The 19,199-nt window shown below is 40.6% G+C and overlaps 1 protein-coding gene and 1 non-coding gene across 2 annotated transcripts in view; both read left to right on the top strand.

Annotated features, from left to right (window-relative positions):
* Window positions 1-19,199, top strand: part of NSMAF (neutral sphingomyelinase activation associated factor) — a 66,367-nt gene that overhangs the window by 46,376 nt on the left and 792 nt on the right. The window contains exons 14-30 of the mRNA XM_066266178.1: window positions 642-721; window positions 1,238-1,328; window positions 1,419-1,482; window positions 2,439-2,490; window positions 2,603-2,723; window positions 3,911-4,042; window positions 4,765-4,807; window positions 5,154-5,317; window positions 7,780-7,888; window positions 8,971-9,029; window positions 11,847-11,914; window positions 12,725-12,792; window positions 13,218-13,341; window positions 14,964-15,047; window positions 16,380-16,530; window positions 17,657-17,759; window positions 17,896-18,005. Of these exons, the coding sequence (XP_066122275.1) occupies window positions 642-721; window positions 1,238-1,328; window positions 1,419-1,482; window positions 2,439-2,490; window positions 2,603-2,723; window positions 3,911-4,042; window positions 4,765-4,807; window positions 5,154-5,317; window positions 7,780-7,888; window positions 8,971-9,029; window positions 11,847-11,914; window positions 12,725-12,792; window positions 13,218-13,341; window positions 14,964-15,047; window positions 16,380-16,530; window positions 17,657-17,759; window positions 17,896-18,005 (1,623 nt within the window). The remainder of the gene's footprint in view (window positions 1-641; window positions 722-1,237; window positions 1,329-1,418; window positions 1,483-2,438; window positions 2,491-2,602; window positions 2,724-3,910; window positions 4,043-4,764; window positions 4,808-5,153; window positions 5,318-7,779; window positions 7,889-8,970; window positions 9,030-11,846; window positions 11,915-12,724; window positions 12,793-13,217; window positions 13,342-14,963; window positions 15,048-16,379; window positions 16,531-17,656; window positions 17,760-17,895; window positions 18,006-19,199) is intronic.
* Window positions 2,859-2,934, top strand: TRNAA-GGC (transfer RNA alanine (anticodon GGC)). The gene has a single exon. It is a non-coding gene; the product is annotated as a tRNA-Ala (tRNA).

Genomic DNA, 19,199 nt, shown 5'->3' with positions numbered 1-19,199 from the left:
TTTGATATATGTACTTCTCTCAAATTATTTTAACAAAAATAGCAATTGTATTGTAATTTTATTTTGTAATTTAAAATTATATATTGTGAACAATAAATTCCTTTTGACAGTTCACTTATTGAACCTTTATCCTTGAAAGAGATAGCAGATTTTCTAGGAATATGATTATTTATTTTTCTGATGGTATTCAGGTCCCCAGTTCTCAAATTATGTTATTATTACAGAATAATACATGCACTGTAGTTAAAGTAAATCTTAGTGGAAAAATAATGACTTGAAAAATTGTTTTTCCTATTTTACTTGGAATATAGGGTTTTTTTTTTTTTTTGTTGGGTTTTTTTTTTTTTTTTTGGTCATAGTCCTTTTTAAAAAAATCAGTATCGTAGTGTTTTCATATTAGTAATTACTCTTGAATGCTTGTTGCTAAATTAAACTCATAAATTCTTACCTTTACAGCTATATCAATAACTATCAGAAATACTATAATTATAATGGATCTGTCTCAATTTTTAAAAAACAATCTTGTGGAAATAAATAAATAAATGTGTGCATGGGAATTAGTTCAGGGAGATAATGTTATTAGGCATAAGCTTGCTTGCTTTATTCTAATTAATTAATTTTTTAAAAATGTGTTTATATAGATTTGTCAAATCCAGGAACCTTCCGGGATCTTAGTAAGCCAATTGGGGCCCTAAATAAGGAGCGACTGGAGAGACTACTGGTACGTGGCTTTAAGGATTCTTGGTCTGTAAGGAGCTTCCTGAACCATGGCCTACGGTCTTCTAGTAGCTGAAGCTCATCTCAAGACTTAGGGGAACTATGTTCAGAGTGATTATGTGTGTGTATTTTTCCCCCCATGATTTTAGTTGCTCGCCATTTACATTTTTTGCGTACAATTCAGTAACTAGGAAGCTAACCTCATGAGTTTACTAACTTATCTTCATAGAGGTGCTCTCTGGTAGACTGCACAGGAAAAGCATAAAATCCCTGCTATTCTATCCAGCTCCACTGTAGTTACCACTGCACCGAGAAAACAAAAGTCATTGTCACAGGAATGTTGTCTTGATTCTCAGAATTTCCCCCCCTTCTTTTTATATTTCCTTTTCCTATTTAAGAATGAAATTAAGGGTATAATGTATTCATAGCATGATTTCTTTTAGGCTTTTGCTACTTGAGTCATTTGTTATTTTCATAGCCAGTCCTTCATATTTCCCTCCCCTCCCCCCGCATATTTTAGACACGCTACCGGGAGATGACAGCCGCCAAGTTCATGTACGGCAGCCACTACTCTTCCCCGGGTTATGTGCTCTTTTATCTTGTTAGGATTGGTAAGCGTCTTTGTCATCACCCAAGTCACTGTTATTTCACGTGGATTATTCGGTGAATCTGCAACTCATTACTGCGATTTCCCCCTCTAGCACCAGAGTATATGCTGTGCCTACAGAACGGAAGATTTGATAATGCGGATAGAATGTTCAACAGGTTTGACATAAATGCCTCATCTACCATTTCTAAAACTTCCTCATTATATAAGCACAGTATGTCTGTTTCAAGAAACTATACATGACCAAAAATGTAACGTAATGCAAAATAATTACTAATTGTTATAACTATTCGTTTCAGGCTTTTTCTGGTCTTGTGTGTTTGTATGTGTAAATGTGTGATATTTTAAATACAATTCTTTTGTCCAGTCTTTAGTAGCCTCATATTAGATCTTAAAGTTTTCCCCATATTATTAGATGATCTTCAAAACAGTATCATTTTAAAAATTATTGTATCACACCCTAATTAATGTATGCCAGAATATATTTTAACTGTTTCTCTTTTGTTGAACATTTAGACTGTGTCCAGCATTTCATTATTCTAAATAATTCTTCTGTAAATTGAATACTACTCCCTGTGGTTATGTAAATAACATTTTTTAAATGATAAAAGTAACGTTTGTTTACCAGTAAAATATCAGAAAATGTAAGGAAGAAAATAAAGTTCACTTGGCATCTGAGCATACTAAGATGATACTTATTGTTAATGTTTGACCTTTGTCTTTCCAGTCTGTTTTTAAGCTCTATCCTTAGGTTTATTTATCATTCTTTTTTGAAATGAGCTACTAAAATTGTTGTGTTAATTTTCCAGTGTTTAAGCACTTGCGTCCGTTGGCCTTTCAGTAAGGCAAGACGTGTGTGGAGGCTCTTGGCCTGGACTTGGAGACGGCCCATCAGGGGCTGCGTACTGAGTCCATGCTCACTCCCGTGTGAGCCTAGAGAACTTTTCTGTCCTGTGAAAGGGGTATACACATATGGGTGTTGAGAATTCTGTGGAAATGAGAGACGAGTTGATGTAGGTAAAATGTAGAACAACATCTAGGTGCAGAGAAAGCACTGTGGTTGCTGTTTCTATACCCTGCAGTTAAAATCAGTTTAATTTCTTTTTCTATTTAGTGTTGCAGAAACTTGGAAAAACTGTTTGGATGGTGCCACAGATTTTAAAGAGGTAAGCTGTTTAAAAAGCTAATGATTCACTGGGTTGGTGGTTTCTAACTGCTTTAAAAACTGTTTGTTGCTGTTCTTTTTTTTTTTTTTTCTTTTCCTGCTGGAAATTTCAGTTGATTCCAGAGTTCTATGGTGATGATATCAGCTTCTTAGTTAATAGTCTGGAGCTGGATTTGGGGAAGAAACAAGGAGGACAGATGGTTGATGATGTAGAACTTCCCCCTTGGGCACAGAGTGAGTACCACCTCAGAAAGGTTGTATTATAGAAATTCTTTACTTGATAGTGCAATTTCAGTATTATTATTTAGTTGCCTAAAGTTTTTTTTAAAAAAATAACAGCATAATTCTCTACCTAAAAGAGGCAATATAGCCCTGGCCGGTTGGCTCAGTGGTAGAGCGTCGGCCTGGCAAGCAGAAGTCCCGGGTTCGATTCCCGGCCAGGGCACATAGGAGAAGCACCCATCTGCTTCTCCACCCCTCCCCCTCTCCTTCCTCTCTGTCTCTCTCTTCCCCTCCCACAGCCGAGGCTCCATTGGAGCAAAGATGGCCCAGGTGCTGGGGATGGCTCCTTGGCCTCTGCCCCAGGCGCTAGAGTGGCTCTGGTCGCAACAGAGCCACGCCCCGGAGGGGCAGAGCATCGCCCCCTGGTGGGCAGAGCGTCGCCCCCTGGTGGGCATGCCAGGTGGATCCCTGTCGGGTGCATGCGGGAGTCTGTCTGACTGTCTCTCCCCGTTTCTAGCTTCAGAAAAATACAAAAAATAATAATAATAAAATAAATAAATAAATAGAAAAGAGGCAATATCAGTCCTATTCTAAATAAAAAATATTCTATAGGTCTGTGCTATAAAAATACTGATATATATTTGAGAGACGTAAATGTTGTGAAAATGATTCTTGCCATTTTCTCCCCCACAGAATTTATCCTTTATGCAATTTGGGAAATTTTTCATTAAGAAATAGGTACCTCTTGCCTGACCAGTCAGTGGCACAGTGGATAGAGCATCGGACTGTGATGTAGATGACCCAGGTTCGAGACCCCCAAGGTTGCCAGCTTGAGCGTGTGCTCATCTGGTTTGAGCAAAGCTCACCAGCTTGGACCCAAGGTCACTGGCTCGAGCAAGGGGTTACTCAGTCTGCTGAAGGCCCACGGTCAAGGCACATATGAGAAAGCAATCAATGAAGAACTAAGGTGTCGCAACAAAAAATTAATGATTGATGCTTCTCATTCTCTCCATTCCTGTCTGTCTGTCCCTATCTATCCCTCTCTCTGACTCTCTCTCTGTCTCCGTAAAAAAAAAAAAAAGAAAGGAAATGTGTGCCTCTTGCTTATCCCTAGAAGGTTTATGTACATGTGGATAGATGAAAGAAATGAGAGAGAATAAAATGGATGCTGCCATATTCTGATCACGTCTACGTCATAGGTCCCAAGGACTTCCTGCAGAAGAGCAGAGAAGCACTAGAAAGCAATTATGTGTCAGAGCACCTTCATGAATGGATTGACCTCATATTTGGCTACAAGCAAAAAGGAAGTGAGGCTGTTGGGGCCTATAATGGTATGTGATAGTCATTGAAAGTTCATTTAGCATTTGAAGAAAACAAAACAAATCAAAAAATGAAATGAGGGCAAAGCAGTCAAGCTTGTTTCTTCAGCATAAGCATCTTATGTCAGCAAACAGTTGTGCTGGCTCAGTGACCTTGAATTAGGTATGAAGTAACAGGAGGAAGTATTTTTACCTAAAGAACATCTTATGCTCCATGATCCCAAAAGGTCTTTTTCTACATTCTTCTAATTTTAGTATGCACTCTCTATCGATTGCAATTAAAACTCAATTGGAACGTGATAGAGCTGGTACTTCATTTGCTGTGAAGGGTCAAGTTTGTGTTTGTTTTTTTTAATTGAGCTGAAAGAAACCATCAGTAATATACTTCCTGGTGAGTTTCAGGTCTTACCTGCTTGGGTTTCTCATTGTTGATGACAAGAAAGTGGAGCTGGAAGTTCAGGCCAGGGCAGAGGGCAGAGCTACCTCGCTTCCCCCCGGGGGAAAACACTGCTGACCGAGAAGCACACAGCTCACCTCCCCTGCCAGTTAGATTTCTGCTCAGCAAGATAATAATTCAATTTGATATTTACTGAAGTTGGATATTATTAGTCTCTTTTGCAAAGTAAAAATCAGTTTCTTTGCATTAAAGTTTAAAGTTGTTATTGGGTTTTAAAATTCTGAACGGAGTGTATATTATATAATAACTGAACAGTACATCTTTCTCTCTCTTTCAGTATTTCATCCCCTGACCTATGAAGGAGGTGTCAACTTGAACAGGTACTTTCGTCAATAAGGAGTTACAAAATACCTCATTTAATTAAATGATTAATGCACTTATTGGTAGTCATTAAGTAATCAATTAATGCACTTACTTGATAATGTTAAGGTATGGAAAATTTACGATGAATTATATCTTGCTTTTACCATTATGTAAGTTACTGAGCCTCAGAGACTTTTCAAAAAATCTATGATAATGTTCAGACAATCCTGACCAGTGGTTGCTATTAGTGTTTGAAATTTAATCTCTCTCCTCTCGGTCCTATTGACTGTGTTATTTGAAATGTGTGCTTTCAAGAAACTTGGACCGAGCGGTTCACTGCATTATTTGTGTTCTGTCCTACAGCATTGAGGATCCTGATGAGAAGGTAGCCATGCTAACCCAAATCTTGGAATTTGGGCAGACACCAAAACAGCTCTTTGTGACACCACATCCTCGAAGGATCACCCAAAAGTTTAAAAGTTGGCCCCAAACCTCCAGTTGTAATGCTTCCCTAGCAGACTCTCCAGGTAAATTTTGCAAAGAGAATAAATGTGAGCACTTTTTGTTTTCTTTGATGAAGCTGTATCTGACGATTCTGAAGGGGAGAAGAAACAGGAACTGTTGTGCTGCGTGATCACAATTGCTTTACCGCCACGTTGCGGGTTCCTGGGGAAAGAACCCTGTGTTTGCTTATTTGATTTGTTTTTAACTATTTACTTGAAAGGAAATCAAGTTACTTTTATTTTCTGGTAATTTGAACCCTGGCAGTACTTTTATTGTCATGATTATTACTATGGTTCTGTTTCCTTTCTGTGCTCTCCAGGCTGCCTTTCGGCTGCTGGCTGTTCCGTTTTCACTGATACGTCCCGGCATGGCTGCCTCACCCTTAAGTGCACCCTCCACCCTGCTCTTTCCCCAGAATTCCTTCCTCCATCTCTAACTTCCGCCGTCCCCAAATGACAGATCTTGAGTTCATGGCGCTTTGTTTTAGTTTTATTTGATAGTATTTTCTTACTCAGTCATTTGATATTTACTAAGTATCTGTTCTGTGCCAGGAGTGTGCTAGGCACTAAACTAAACTCACCCTGTTCTCACATCTAGCGTTTAGAAAGGGGGGGACGAGCCGCAGCTTCACCCAGTTATCTCTGCTTTATGACTCTCATAGAGCCTCCAACCTGCCGGCTCTCAGGAGTTTGACACTATGTGGAACTTCGGTAGCAGAATCACTAGATTTCTTTTTTTTTTTTTCTTTTCCTTTTTAAGTGAGAGGTAAGGTGATAAAGAGACAGACTCCCTCATGTGCCCCAACCAGGGTCCACCTGGTAACCCCAGTCTGGGGCCGATGCTATGTCCATCTGGGGCAGCTGCTCTGTTGCTTGGCAACTGAGCTATCTTAGCACCTGAGATGAGGCCATGATGTCATCCTCAATGCCTGGGGCCAACTGGCCAACTTGCTTGAACCACTCGAGCCATGGGTACAGGAGTAGAAGAGAGAGAGGGAGAGAGAGAGATATGAAGGGGAGGATTGGAGAAGCAGATGGTTGCTTCTGCTGTGTGCCCTGACTGGGAATTGAACCCAGGACTTCCACACTCTGGGCCGATGCTCTACCTATGAGCCAACCAGCTAGCGCCCTGGATTTCTTGTTGTTTACAATCCTGCTATCTGTTCCCGCCACATTCAGACTTCTTATGCACACACAGCTGAGCATGCTCACAAATGCGGAGGAGTAGTGCACTGAAGTCACATGACCCAGCACTGCCTGGGAGTACTTAGTTCTCTAAGAGATAACCCAGCAGGGTGAAGTCATAAAGACCATAGGATTATCCAATTAGTGCCTCTTAAACCCGTGCTTTGTTTACTCAGCAGGCTCATACCACTGTCTTGTGATTATTTTAAAGGGTAATTGTCCCAACCCTCCTTAAAACAGAAGTGAAGGGATTACTTAGCTAGTCCTGCCCAGGAGCACTTGGGGTAACTGCTTTCACCTCTGCTTTCTCCCCCTCAGCACCGAAACGTGCCGCGCTCTTAGGGAACCGTCAGATCTTTGCAAAGATTACTGACAAGGAAACGGTTATTCAGTCTTCTGGCTTCCTGAAGTTCATTTCTGCAAGTGAAAACTTTGCAAACATTGATAAAAATATAGAATTACTCTAGTATTTAAATATACATTTTAATCTGACTCCAGAAGATTTTTATTTTGTTTAGATTATATACCTTATTATTTTTCCTTGACTAACATGGACCTACCTACCTAATAAGTACATTTCAAACCTGTTTTGGTGGGATATTCTTTGTGACTTGGATGCTTGTTAGTGATTTAGCTGACTCACTTAGCAATGATTTAATGTAGTGTGTAAAGCCAGTAGCCATGGCCACAATCACAGCAGCCTGGCCCATGTAGGTTCGCATTAGATTCGGACAGACGGTAATGAAACAATGGAGCCAAGAACTGGTGGGCCATTATCTTTAATCCTAGCTTGCACCTGACGGGCAAGTAAAAACACACACTGGGCTCCAAAACCCACTCATTCAGTGCTCACAAAGCTACTGACTTATCCGAGTTTCCTAGGATCAAAGGTTTCTACCTCACCAGCCTCATTCTCCTTTGTTCCCCATTCCTTCTCTCTACACAAACTCTGCACAAACTGGCTTCTCTCTCAGCACTCTGCCATCTTGGCTGCCTCTCCTGACCTCCTCCACATGGCCTTTCTCTGCTTTCTGCTCTCTCCTCTAATGCTAATCTCAGGAACTGAGAGAGCAAGCTCCTGGTCTGCCCCACTTTATAGTACAGAAATCAAAACCTTTAATCTAATATACAAACAAGGAAGTCTCTGATACAAAGTCACTTAGGGTGGGAAAGGCTTAGTCTTAAAAGTAAGCCTTAGGTATAACAACCCTGCCTGCTTACAGCCTGTCCCCCACACTTAATGCAAACTATAAGCGAGCAAGCCTATATATCATATTTACTAACTTATTTGACCAACATAGTGTCTCCAGGTGAAGAGTCTTTTGAAGACCTGACTGAGGAAAGCAGAACACTGGCCTGGAACAACATAGCAAAGCTGCAGTTACACGAGCAACATAAACTCCATAAAGAGTAAGGCTGTCTCTGCTTTGCTTGCAGGGCTTGGGGTCTTGGCCTGGAGTGAAATCATTTTAAGTTGAATCAAGGAGATGTTCTCTCTCAATGTTATCTTGTTTTTTATCTTCTCAAAATATCCATAGTGATCGGCCACCTGAGGTCAGTGTAGCAAGGGAACTTTTGACACAAAATGGATTTGTCAGCCTAATGTTGTCATTTCTATAGTTGGTCATTCTAGAAATTTAAAAATAATACCTATCCTTCCAAGACCCGAGGCTCGCTGTTGGACCCAGAGGGCTTCTGAGGGTTGTCTGTCTTCTGCTATGAAGGATATTTTTATACTGTGGTAGAAAGACTTGAGAAGCACTGAAGGCACCTGATCCATCCTGTTACAGATGAGAAAACACAGACCCAGAGACAAGGCTCGTTGTCGCTCCATGACCACAGACATCCTGTCTGACGTGTAATCTCACATACACCACTGGTCATAGATGAAACAGAATGTGTCAGTTTACTTTAGATCAGTGGTTTCAAATCAAAGCACAGCCTCCAGAAAAGAATAGTTTCTGCTTATTCGTTATCACAGTGGCCTTTCTTCTCAACTTCTCCAAATGGCACATAGAAAGGGGCCTTGTAACCCAAGGCAGTGAAGACATGAATGAGCCTTTGGTAGGACATACTGAACCAGACAGTGGTATCATCATTGCACAGATGCTAGGTAAACTCGGTTCAGTTATGAAGTCGGAGAAGTGATTATAAAGAAGAGTTTCAGTCAGTTGGGTGATGGTCAAGCAAAGTGGAACTGAAGGAGAAGCATTCGTAGTTTTGCAGTTGTTAGAAACGAGTTAAACTTCGGATGTGGCAGCTAGGGGAAGCTCAGAGTGGGAATGTGTTCTGGCAAGCCACAGGGGTTGCCAGAAAAAAATTGGAAGTTGCCAAGCGATGATTTGTAATGGCAGGTATGTGGGTCAGATCCAGCAGACAAGTTATGAAGAGAAACATTACAGAAACTCAGTAAAATTAAGTCAAGGGCCTGAAAGAGACTGGTGTCCAAGCGCATGACTGATGGTAATTCATTAAACTTTGTTTTTAAACAGGGCAGTTACTGGAATAGCAGTCTCTTGCAATGGCTCGTCGGTCTTTACAACCTCACAAGGTATGTTTTCCCAACTGAAAAATGGCTCACCGAGAATCATAGTGTCCAGGTTTGACTCAGTCAGGGACTGTACTTGCATGCGCTGCCCCCACATAAAATAAACTTTGAGCAATACATTTGTGGTATATTACATACAATTTTATAGTCGTTTGTCAGAAAGTCATGAAAAATGCCTTTCTGTTGCTGAGAAATTTTCCCAAAATTTAAGGGGAAAGGCAGAAAGAGCGTGGTTCCCATCTTCTGGCTCAGAAGGAGCCTTTCCCACCTCCATGGGAGGCTCGTCTGCTCTCTGGTGAGTCGGCCAGAGCAGGAACAGACCTGAGGGCTGGGGCTGCTGGGTGAGACCAGGGGCGTCACAGGTCCTGGTGTGCGTCAGCATGTTGAAACGCAGATTTACTGATAAGGTTTTCATTTTTGGCATTCAGTATATATTCAGGGTGTTTACTGTAACATTTAGCTGGAAGTCTAATTCCTACATTGTTAATGTGCTTATGCATTTATCAAAATTATGAAAAACTCTGTAGTGGCTTGTTGGTATGACTTATAATAATTATGTTGGAATGAATGACACATTGAAATTGTATTGTTTTGATCTTTAAAAGAGACTAAGCATAAATCTCTTCCTATATACAACATTGCACTTCCTGGCAGTCTATACAGTATGTAATTAATTAAAACATGTTGTCCCTTTCCATTCACAGCACGGTGACAGGCACTCTGTAAGGTGTAGAGATGAAAAGGGGAATATGTTAGCTGTCCCGCTTGGGCTTTAAGACAAAGCTTCTGGCAAAGTTAATAGCTGATTGTTTTGAGACTACTTGTTCTTTAGTCTTTATCATAGCAAATTATATTTTTCATTCATTAGGTTAAATAGTGCTATCCAACTAAACATTTCCAGGGGGTAAATCAGTTACTACTCTGAGATTCCATAATTGTGGTCTATTATCTGTAGCACGTCATTTCTTTCTCTTTCATGTACAGTCTCAGATTTCATACAACAGAATTGTTCACAAAGCATAGAAGACGATTCTACTGTAGACCGAAGGAAGTGAGCATGCAGGATATACACTGGGCCATGTTGGGGTAGAAGAAAGCAGTCTCTGTTTTACCAGGATTTCTACCTGTCAAGTTTGCCAACATCGTAACACAAGACAGAATGCTCTACCTTTAAGTAAAGGCTGTGTTTTAGATGGATTTGTCTGCCATGGTCCATTAGGTCCTTAGGTCTATTGTACTTGTATGACCCTGGAAATCAGGAGTTTTAGGATCATTAAGGCTATAGACCCCTGAGGTTTATTAACCATTATATTGCTTCTTTGTGAATTTGCCAAATAAAGGGGAATGAGTCTTTGTTTTTCTTTAAGTAATAAGCTTTTGTATTTTTGTTTGTTCTCACTCTTTAATAATTCATATTAATGATTTATATGTATCCTGATCATTATCCTAAAGTTACATTTCTTCCCCAGATATGCCATATATGTTTAGGTATGTGGGCGTGATGGGAGTACATGGTGAGACTAGCTCTTCAGCCGTCTGTGACATGGTCTCACCTCTGGTACAGGGAGGAAACCTTTGATTTCAAGAAAGGCATCAGTACTTACCTGGCTGGCTATGGTTTTCTATGGGATGCCCCAAATTAATAAGCTAAGCAGGCTTTGTAGTGAATTTTCAGATTGCCCAATAGAAAGGTAAATCTTTACAATCAAAAGCAAGGTTGGGAAGAATATCAGAGTGACTTATACTTCTCAGGGATATATTCAGGTGATACTGTGTTCATTCTTGTTTTTGTTTTCAAGCTAATTGGAAAATGTGTTAAACTTGTGTTTATGAAGTCTCAAGACTTCTGTGTGTTAGTGTTGCAATAATTAAATTGAAGTATTAAATTTGGCCCTGGCCAGTTCATTCAGTGGTTAGAACGTCAGCCTGACATATGGATGTCCCATGTTTGGTCTTCAGTCGGGGCACACAGGAGAAGAAGCGACCATCTGCTTCTCTCTCTTTCTCTCCCACAGTTAGTGGCTCAGTTCAAGCATTGGCCCCGGGTGCTGAGAATAGCTCGGTTGATTTGAGCATCGGCCCCAGACTGGGGTTGCAGGGTAGATCCCAATTGGGGCACATGCGGGAGTCAGTCTCACTCTCTCCCCTCTTCTTACTAAAATAATAACAACAAAACAAATATTAAATTTTACTATACAAAAAAATTTAAATCTCATTCTGAGATTTTTTTTAATTCTTTTATTTATCATGTATTTTACAAGTTAGTAGATGTTACATATTTCAAATATGGAATGTTTGGAGCACACTGTCCTTTGCAAATCCTAGTTTTTAAGAGGTTGTTTTGGTACACTTCTAAAACTTCTAGACAGGGAAATTAAAAGCTTGGACATTTTAATCCATATTTTATTATTATTTACAAAGTTAGTGATTCTCTTCCATAAATGCTCATTCAGTACAAGGTATCACAATAAAATTGGGCTATTTGTTTAAAAAGTTTTATAATGCCAGTCTTTTTTTTTAATATTAAAATTGTTATTTTACTCCTCTTTAACTTGAGCTTATATTGTGACCAGACTTAACTCAGCGTTCAGTCATGCTGAAATGTCAGCTACGTGTGCACTGGGTTTTAAATTGATTTCCTTGTCAGGGAGTCGCAGATCCTAGAGTCTTGATGTTAGATGAAGAGTAGGGTCTTTGGCCCCCTTTACTGCCCAGGGTATGCAGGAGCTCTGCCTGCAGCCCCGAGCAAGAAGGTCGCGGGCATTTGTCGTCTCTGAGTCAGGAAATCCTTCTTACGTAGTTGCCTTCTCATTAAACTAGATTCTACCTTGAAGATGTTTTCTAAAGAATCCAAAATGCTACAAAGAAGTATATCATTTTCAAATATGGTGAGTTCATTTTAATCTTAAATCAGAGATATGATAGAAATTCATGTAGCACTTTGTTTTATACAAACACATATAATGACATTTTATTTCTCCCAAAACAATGGGGTTTGTTCCTGTGTGGTATTGACAGAATGAATGCCTTAGATTACTTCTAAATTAAATTTATTTTTTTTGCAAGTTGTCTCTCGTATTAATGTATTAATGTGATTTTATTTGTACTCTAAAAAAACTTGGGCTCCTACCTCGTAGAATTCTCTTTAATAAATCATTTTTTGGAACTGCATATATGTTTAGACTAAATGTGTATGTGGTACTTAGAAATTTATGCATTTCTGAGTTGGTGGATACCTAATACTAGAAAACTAATGATTCTGAAAAAGCACGTTTTATTGTTAATGTATGTCACCCGAAAGATTTGAAATTCCCTAAAGAATTTTGGAAGTTTTCCTTACCCATACAAATCTGTAATCCTGAGGGGAGTTTGCATTCCTGAGGATAATCCCTGGCCCCTTCCTGCCTCCCCCGTGACTTGGGTCCCTCCAACCCAGGGAGGGGAGTGAGGGCCTGTCAGAGCCCCAGGACTCCCATCAGGCTAGATCCATCCTCACACACTGCACACACTCTGACTTTCCTACAGTAGGGAGGAGACAAGGCATACAGAATTGGTCAGTTGAAAAAAACTTTGTAAATACCAGAAGGCTAACATCAAAAGAATTTGCGCATTCATTTTGGAGAGATCTTATAAGGTAGTGTTACCATGTTGGGGATTTACTAATGTAAATTATTAATGGTGAATCATTTGTATTTCAGGCACTATCATCTTGTTTACTTTTACCAGGAGATGGCACTGTCATAAGTTCTTCATGGGATAATAACGTGTATGTATGTGTGCGTGCTCCTTTGTCATTCCATGTACATAGAGCTACTTTTGTGGCTGTGACAGAGGAAAGGGCGCACCTTCCGCTGGCAGGACATTGTTGTTTGCAAAAAGGAACAAACATTAGCTGAGGATAATACTGTCAGATTGAATATGATTTTTGAATCTACTACTTTCTCCAATTGGACTCTCTTTTCCTCTAAGTTTTAAATTGAAGTGAAAAGAGATGAGCCAGACCTGTAAATTTCTAATTTTAAATTAAAATTTTCAGCTTCTTGGTTTGGTACATTAGAACAAGTAATTTGTAATTCTAGTGGACCTTAGTAAGTATAAAATTAAACAACGCAATGTTTCTTGAATATGGGTTTAAGAGTTTTAAATTAAGCTGAATGCTGTTTTAATAGTTCTCATTATTTTTTATATTAGCTATTTTTATTCCATAACATTTGGAAGACGCCAAGATACACTGAGGGGACATGATGATGCTGTTAGTAAGATCTGTTGGCATGACAACAAGCTGTATTCTGCATCATGGGATTCTACAGTGAAGGTTTTTATATAATTTCTAATTTATGTTTGTATAATAAAAATATTATGAACCATTTAAGAATCTGTTAATGTATTCAATTACTTCAATATTTTTCACAAAGCATGTAAGTGATAGATAAGGATATTGAATATTACTGCTCTTTTTTAATATGTACACTTCACAATAGAATAGGAAGTCTTCGTGATTTTTCTACTTCTGTTCAACTGGGGTTGAATGATCCAGTATTCATTAGACAGCAGTTATGGAGAAATGTACAGTAGCACACCCTTTTTTCTAACTCAGTTGGAACTAGCAGCTGATCAGTTAATCAGAAAATGTCCAGTTAAAATGGGGAATCATGAAAAGATAATGCATTTTATTGCCAGTTTAAACATACACATACACATTTGTTTACCATTCTATTGATGTAGGACCATATATAAAACACCTGTATTTATCATCTTTGGTTTCCAATCTACCTTTGTGTATAAAGAAAGCAAAATCCTAAAACAACTAGAATTCCTTCAAAATTTTTCAAGATTTCCCCCCAATTCTTTTTTTTTAAGGGTATTTTTTATTTTCATTTTTATTTTCTTACAGAGACAGAGAGAGAGTCAGAGAGAGGGATAGATAGGGACAGACAGACAGGAACGGAGAGAGATGAGAAGCATCAATGATTAGTTCTTCGTTGCGACACCTTTGTTGCTCATTGACTACTTTCTCTTATGTGCCTTGACCGTGGGGCTACAGCAGACCGAGTAACCCCTTGCTCGAGCCAGTGACCTTGGGTCCAAGCTGGAAAGCTTTGCTCAAACCAGATGAGCCTGCGCTCAAGCTGGTGACCTCGAGGTCTCGAACCTGCATCCCAGTCCGATGCTCTATCCACTGTGCCACTGCCTAGTCAAGCTCCCCCCCATTCTTGTAGATAACTTTCTTGCTGACACATAATTTTAGTAATTATTTTGATGACTTGCCTTTTTAAATCTTTCTAAACATTAGTAGACACTACAACACTTATGCACTCCTGTTTCCTTAGTCACACAATACTTAAATCACTTGATTACAACAGCAAGTGCAAAGGATGGAAACAGGCACAGGTCCAGGTGACTCTCAGTCAGCACAGGATGGTGGGAATGAAGGCGTAGGCACTCGGAGAGGAACCAGACCACTAGGCAGCCTCATTTGTTGGCAGGTATGTTCAGTAGAAGTTGGTTAGTCAAGAGAGTTCTAACTCAGTGTATTAGAAATACTTTCTTTTTTTTTTTTTCAGAGACAGAGAGAGAGTCAGAGAGAGGGATAGATAGGGACAGACAGACAGGAATGGAGAGAGATGAGAAGCATCAATCATTAGTTTTTCATTGCGATACCTTAGTTGTTCATTGATTGCCTTCTCATATGTGCCTTGACCATGGGGCTACAGCAGACTGAGTAACCCCTTGCTCAAGCCAGCAACCTTGGGTCCAAGCTGGTGAGCTTTGCTCAAACCAGATGAGCACACGCTCAAGCTGGCAACCTCGGGGTCTTGAACCTGGGTCCTCCGCATCCCAGTCCGACGCTCTATCTACTGCGCCACCACCTGGTCAGGCAGAAATGCTTTTATATTACATGTTTGCAAATATCTTCTGCACTGTGTTCCCTCCAAGGTGTGGTCTGGTGTTTCTGCAGAAATGACAGGCACCAAAAGACACCAGTTTGACATGCTGGCCGAGCTGGAACATGATGTCAGTGTGAGTACCAGCAGCCAAGGTGCACGAAACCTGAGCTTCAAAGTCCAGGGTTCTGGGGAGATTCTTGGTTTTACTTAAGTGCTTCTGATCTTTTGCTTTGTGTTATTTGGCTTATTGGGGATCATAGGCTAACTCGCAGTTCTTTTCTCTGTGTTGACTCTGGCTTCCAAGTCTACTTTGTCTCTTTTCTTCCAGTTTGCTGTTTCCTGGAACGTAATGTTGAATATTTGGGTATTCTCAGAGTATTTGTGGCCCATTGTCGCTCATGTTTTCTGACACACAAGATAGAAGGGATTTTTAAAAAAATAGGACAGTTGTTGGCAAACTTGTTAGTCAACAGAGCCAAATATCAATAGTACAACAATTGAAATTTCTTTTGAGAGCCAAATTTTAGGTACATTCCTTATTGAGGTGGCGGCCACACGTGGTATTTTGTGGAAGAGCCACACTGGAGGGGCTGAAGAGCCGCATGTGGCTCGCGAGCTGCGGTTTGCCAGCCAGGGCCCTAGGATGATGCACATCCCCAGCTGAGAACACGGACCTGCCACGTGCATGAGCGGGCGGGGCCGGGGAGGCCCCGGCCATCTGTTCTTTCCACTGGGCCCGCTGCTGCATCTTAGGCCACAGCTCACAGCGCTGCTTCTTCTCTGAGGCTCAGAGCTGATACCTACTTTGCATGGTCGACAGGTCAGCTGAAGTTGAGAAATATTTTAGTATGTAATTCAAGATGGATATGCAGGTATAACCTCAACCCCTCCCCCTTTTCTCCCAAACCCCTCTAATAATCTCACCAGTGAGCTGTGTTCAGGCAGTTGGGCACTTCCCTACAACTTACCATTCATGGAATTCGACTGACAAGTTTAGGCTGTTTTAACCCAGCAGTACATTTCTCCTAGCAATACATCATTTAACTCATTAGCATATCAAGAGTTTTGTTTTTAAAGAAGTTATCACTCAAGTGATGCTGAAATACATCTGCACTGACCACACCAGTATACTGTACCGTAGGGTTTTATCCAGTGGTTTTCCACCTTTTCACACTTGGGGACGGGTGAAAATAGAATTACTTCAGGACCACTAAGGCAAAAGTCATCCTAAGCATAAGGAAATTCAACTATCATTGGGTCTATAATCTTCATACAACATCCAGGTGGTTAACTCTTTCACGGACCAGCACAAAATTTCTGGTGGACCGATCTGTGGACCAGTGGCTGAAAATCACTGGTTTGATCCATATTATTACATCCCCATATATGTACTTGAACTAGCCTAGAGAAACATAGCTTATGACCGTAATTGTAAATGGAGTAACTTATGTGTTGTCTTCCTTAGGTGGATACAATCAGTTTAAATGCCGCAGGCACACTGTTGGTTTCAGGCACCAAAGAACGCACAGTGAATATTTGGGACCTCACCACGGCCACCATATTGCACCAGATTCCGTGCCACTCAGGGACTGTATGTGATGCTGCTTTTAGTCCAGGTAGTGTTATCCTTTTTATTTTTTTTAATTTTTTATTTTATTTATTTTTTTGTATTTTTCTGAAGCTGGAAACAGGGAGAGACAGTCAGACAGACTCCCGCATGCGCCCAACCGGGATCCACCCGGCACACCCACTAGGGGTGACACTGCCCACCAGGGGGCGATGCTCTGCCCCTCCGGGGCGTCGCTCTGCCGCGACCAGAGCCACTCTAGTGCCTGGGGTAGAGGCCAAGGAGCCATCCCCAGCGCCGGGCCATTTTTGCTCCAATGGAGCCTTGGCTGCGGGAGGGGAAGAGAGAGACAGAGAGGAAGGAGGGGGGCGGGGTGGAGAAGCAAATGGGCGCTTCTCCTATGTGCCCTGGCCGGGAATCGAACCTGGGTCCCCCACACGCCAGGCCGACGCTCTACTGCTGAGCCAACCGGCCAGGGCCGTGTTATCCTTTTTAGTACAGATGACACGGGGGAGATTACAAGTATTACTTTGAAATAACAGAGTATAAACAGAAAGCATGGCTGATAAAAAAAGTTCTGCCTATAGCAAAAGCTGCTTCATGGCAGAATATGGTCTACTGTGGCACTGTGCCCAGTAGAAAAAAGTATTGGATAGTGTTCTTTATTCCTCAACTTACTAGGGAAATTAACTTACAACATGTAAAGGAACTCACACCAAAGAGTCATCAGCCCAACGTCTGATGGGCTGATGAAACAGAAACATTTATTTTTCATAGGAGTTTGAACCAAACTGACGAAATACCCTGGGCAGCAAGATCTCAACTGTTCCAAAACAAACATTTCAAGGAAAGGGTAGTCACTGGTTAAATAAAACAAGTAGCTTAAGGAAATTGAAAATGAACACTAGGCCACTGGATTCAGAAATAAAATCTCAAGGCCCTGGCCGGCGGCTCAGTGCATGAAGCATTGACCCGCATGCCACGGTCGCAGGTTGGACTCCCGGTCAGGGCACGTGTAAGAAGTAGTCAGTGAGTGCACAACTAAGTGGAACGACTTACTGCATTTCTCTGTCTTTCTCTTCCTCTCAAATCAATAGAAAAATTTTAAAAAGAAAGGAATTAAAATCTCAGGATAATCTAAAACAAACTGTATCTGTGTTTTCTCTCATTTACAGACAGTCGCCATGTGCTCAGTACAGGAGAAGACGGCTGTCTAAATGTCATAGACGTGCAGACAGGAATGCTTATTTCCTCTCTGACTTCAGACGAGCCCCAGAGGTATACTTTTTAGGTTACTAGCAGTGAAGACATTTACACACAAGTTCATGAGCATGCCTTTGGGCTTGCTTTGGCCAGTGTAATCTAGTCCCTCCTTCATGACAATAAAATGATTCTTTCTAAACCTTGCTTGCAGGTGCTTTATCTGGGATGGAAATACTGTTTTATCTGGAAGTCAGTCTGGTGAGCTGCTCGTTTGGGACCTCCTAGGAGGAAAAATCAGTGAGAGAATTCAGGGACATAAAGGTAAAGAGTTACTCAGTCGCCTTGACCTTTCTTCCTAAAATACAGAACCCAAACCTGTTTTCCTAGGAGCTCTAGCCACATCAGTCAAACAAGGAAGAGAAATAAAGGCATCCATCTTGCAGAAATACAAGTGTTACTACATAAAAACTGTTACTCTTTGGTTCTTTACGTATGTTACTACATAAAAACTGTTACTCTTTGGTTCTTTACGTAAGGGATGACATTGGTATTTATCTAAAAATTTGTATTGCAGATGACTATATAGAGAGAATCCTGAAGATTCACAAAACTGCTATTAGAACAGATAAATGAATTCAGTACAGTGGCAGATACAATGTTACAATGTTAATATTCAAACCTTTCCTTTCAGGGAACAAACTATTCTCAGGGGGAAAATAGGCCATGTGCCCTCCATGCTGTAAGCAGTCCCCTCCAGCATCCTGGTTGGCCAGATGGTCAGCATCTCTTGGGACCTTCAAGATTTAGATTTATGTTGACAGACATTTGACAGAGAATGAAAAGCCATAGTAAAAGCTGCAATAGTTTAGTAGTTAAAAAACAAACATGAAAGTAATGAATTCCAATGAAAAAAGCTAAGTTGGGTTCCCACTGTCTCCTAGCTCCCACTTCTCTTCCTTAGAGGGCTTTTTCCAGTTTGAGCCCTGGATGGGCGTCCTCCCATTGAGGGTGTTTGCAAACGTATATGATTGTTGTCCTTTTTCACTTACAGTATCTTGGAGGTTCACTACATTGCTTACATTTTACACGGTTTCCTCCAGATCATGTGGAGGATTTATGGCTTTTAATTCTTCTATTATCTATGGTTATAAGTTTCTGCTAACTTCTCACAGTGAACAGTACCTTCTCACCTTCATCTCTTCCCTCTGTCACTCAGTTTTGTACAGTTAGTTCTTAATTTTATAAAGCGATGTGACTATGCCTTTTATTCCCTACTAGCTTTAGATAACATTTTTACTCCTTCCAGTAGAAATGCATGTAGATCAGCACATTTACACCAATCCCCCTTCTCCCTCATCTGCTTCCTTCCTTTTGTTAGCGGTATATTTGTCTTCTGTTCTATACCCAGAATTCCCGGTTGTTTCAGTTTTACATTGAAATGGTTTCCTATTCCTCACAAGTTTCTTGTACCAGGAAGTTATTTTTAATTTCTATAAAGATATTCTAGGATGAGAC

Source organism: Saccopteryx bilineata, chromosome 3 (assembly GCF_036850765.1).
Source record: "Saccopteryx bilineata isolate mSacBil1 chromosome 3, mSacBil1_pri_phased_curated, whole genome shotgun sequence".
Classification (NCBI taxonomy): domain Eukaryota; kingdom Metazoa; phylum Chordata; class Mammalia; order Chiroptera; family Emballonuridae; genus Saccopteryx; species Saccopteryx bilineata.
This window is presented reverse-complemented; position numbering and strand designations above follow the sequence as displayed.